The 1406-nt window shown below is 52.1% G+C and overlaps 1 protein-coding gene across 1 annotated transcript; it reads left to right on the top strand.

Annotated features, from left to right (window-relative positions):
- The first annotated feature begins 200 nt into the window (after positions 1-200).
- On the top strand, positions 201-1166 carry LOC147412965 (olfactory receptor 14C36-like). The gene has a single exon (XM_086480832.1). The coding sequence runs from the start codon at positions 201-203 to the stop codon at positions 1164-1166; it is 966 nt and encodes a 321-aa protein (XP_086336958.1).
- Positions 1167-1406: the final 240 nt, after the last annotated feature.

Raw genomic sequence — 1406 nt, 5'->3', positions numbered from 1 at the left:
GACTTCTCTGCAGCCCATGGGTAGAGTCCCTGCTCGTCAATGTTGACCTCACAAAAAGGGACTGTCTGAAGTTCCCTGAAAAATGAAGCCATTGTGGGAGATATCTATGGGAAATGGAATAAGACTGGCTCAGCGAAATCTGCCCTCACTTATCAATGACTTTTCCTCTTTCAGCAGTCTCCCATTCCTGCAATTAAATAATGTCCAATGCCAGCTCCATCAACCAATTCCTCCTGGTGGCATTTGCAGACAGACGGGAGTTGCAGCTCTTGACCTTCGGGCTCTTCCTGGCTATGTATCTGGCTGCCCTCCTGGGCAATGGCCTCATCATCACCACTGTAGCCTGCAACCACCGCCTGCACACCCCCATGTACTTCTTCCTCCTCAACCTCTCCCTCCTCGACCTGGGCTCCCTCTCCACCACTCTCCCCAAAGCCATGGCCAATGCCCTCTGGAACACCAGGGCCATCTTCTACACAGGATGTGCTGCCCAGGTCTTTCTCCTTCCCTTTTTTATGGCAGCAGAGTATTTTCTTCTCACAGTCATGGCCTACGACCGCTACGTTGCCATCTGCAAACCCCTGCACTACGGGACCCTCCTGGGCAGCAGAGCTTGTGTCCACATGGCAGCAGCTGCCTGGGGCACTGCTTTTCCCTATGCTGTGCTGCACACGGCCAATACATTTTCACTGCCCCTCTGCCAAGGCAATGCTGTGGACCAGTTCTTCTGTGAAATCCCCCAGATCCTCAAGCTCTCCTGCTCAGACACCTACCTCAGGGAGGCTGGGCTACTTGTGGTCAGTGTCTGTTTAGGCTTTGGTTGTTTTGTGTTCATTGTGGTGTCCTACGTGCAGATCTTCAGGGCCGTGCTGAGGATCCCCTCGGAGCAGGGACGCCACAAAGCCTTTTCCACCTGCCTCCCTCACCTGGCCGTAGTCTCCCTCTTTATCAGCACTAGTTTTTTTGCCTACCTGAAGCCCCCCTCCATCTCCTCCATATCCCTGAACCTTCTGCTGGCAGTTCTGTACTCGGTGGTTCCTCCAGCAGTGAACCCCCTCATCTACAGCATGAGGAACCAGGAGCTCAAGGACGCCCTGAGGAAACTGATGACTGGTTGCTTTGCAGAAGCAGCAATGAACTGCTCATCTTCCCCTGCATATCACTAGTAATGGAACTCATTACAGGCCCAGCCTCTCTTTGGTGGGTTGTTTGATTTGGTTTCTTTGGGGTTTAGCTTGCTCGGGGAGTATTCTGTCCTCAAAAATGTTGACCTTCTTCATCCTATTTCTATGTCAGTCTCTGCCTGCCTTGTGTGCCTCAGAGACTTTGTGTAAATAAGGAGCTGTGCTGTCTGCGTGTTTAAACCAAATAAAGGACCCTGCACCGACTTGTTTGTCTGAGTTCCT

This window comes from Leptosomus discolor, unplaced genomic scaffold (assembly GCF_034619465.1).
Source record: "Leptosomus discolor isolate bLepDis1 unplaced genomic scaffold, bLepDis1.hap2 HAP2_SCAFFOLD_35, whole genome shotgun sequence".
NCBI classification, from domain to species: domain Eukaryota; kingdom Metazoa; phylum Chordata; class Aves; order Leptosomiformes; family Leptosomidae; genus Leptosomus; species Leptosomus discolor.
The sequence above is the reverse complement of the archived record's forward strand: the minus strand, read 5'-3'. Positions and strand labels throughout refer to the sequence as shown.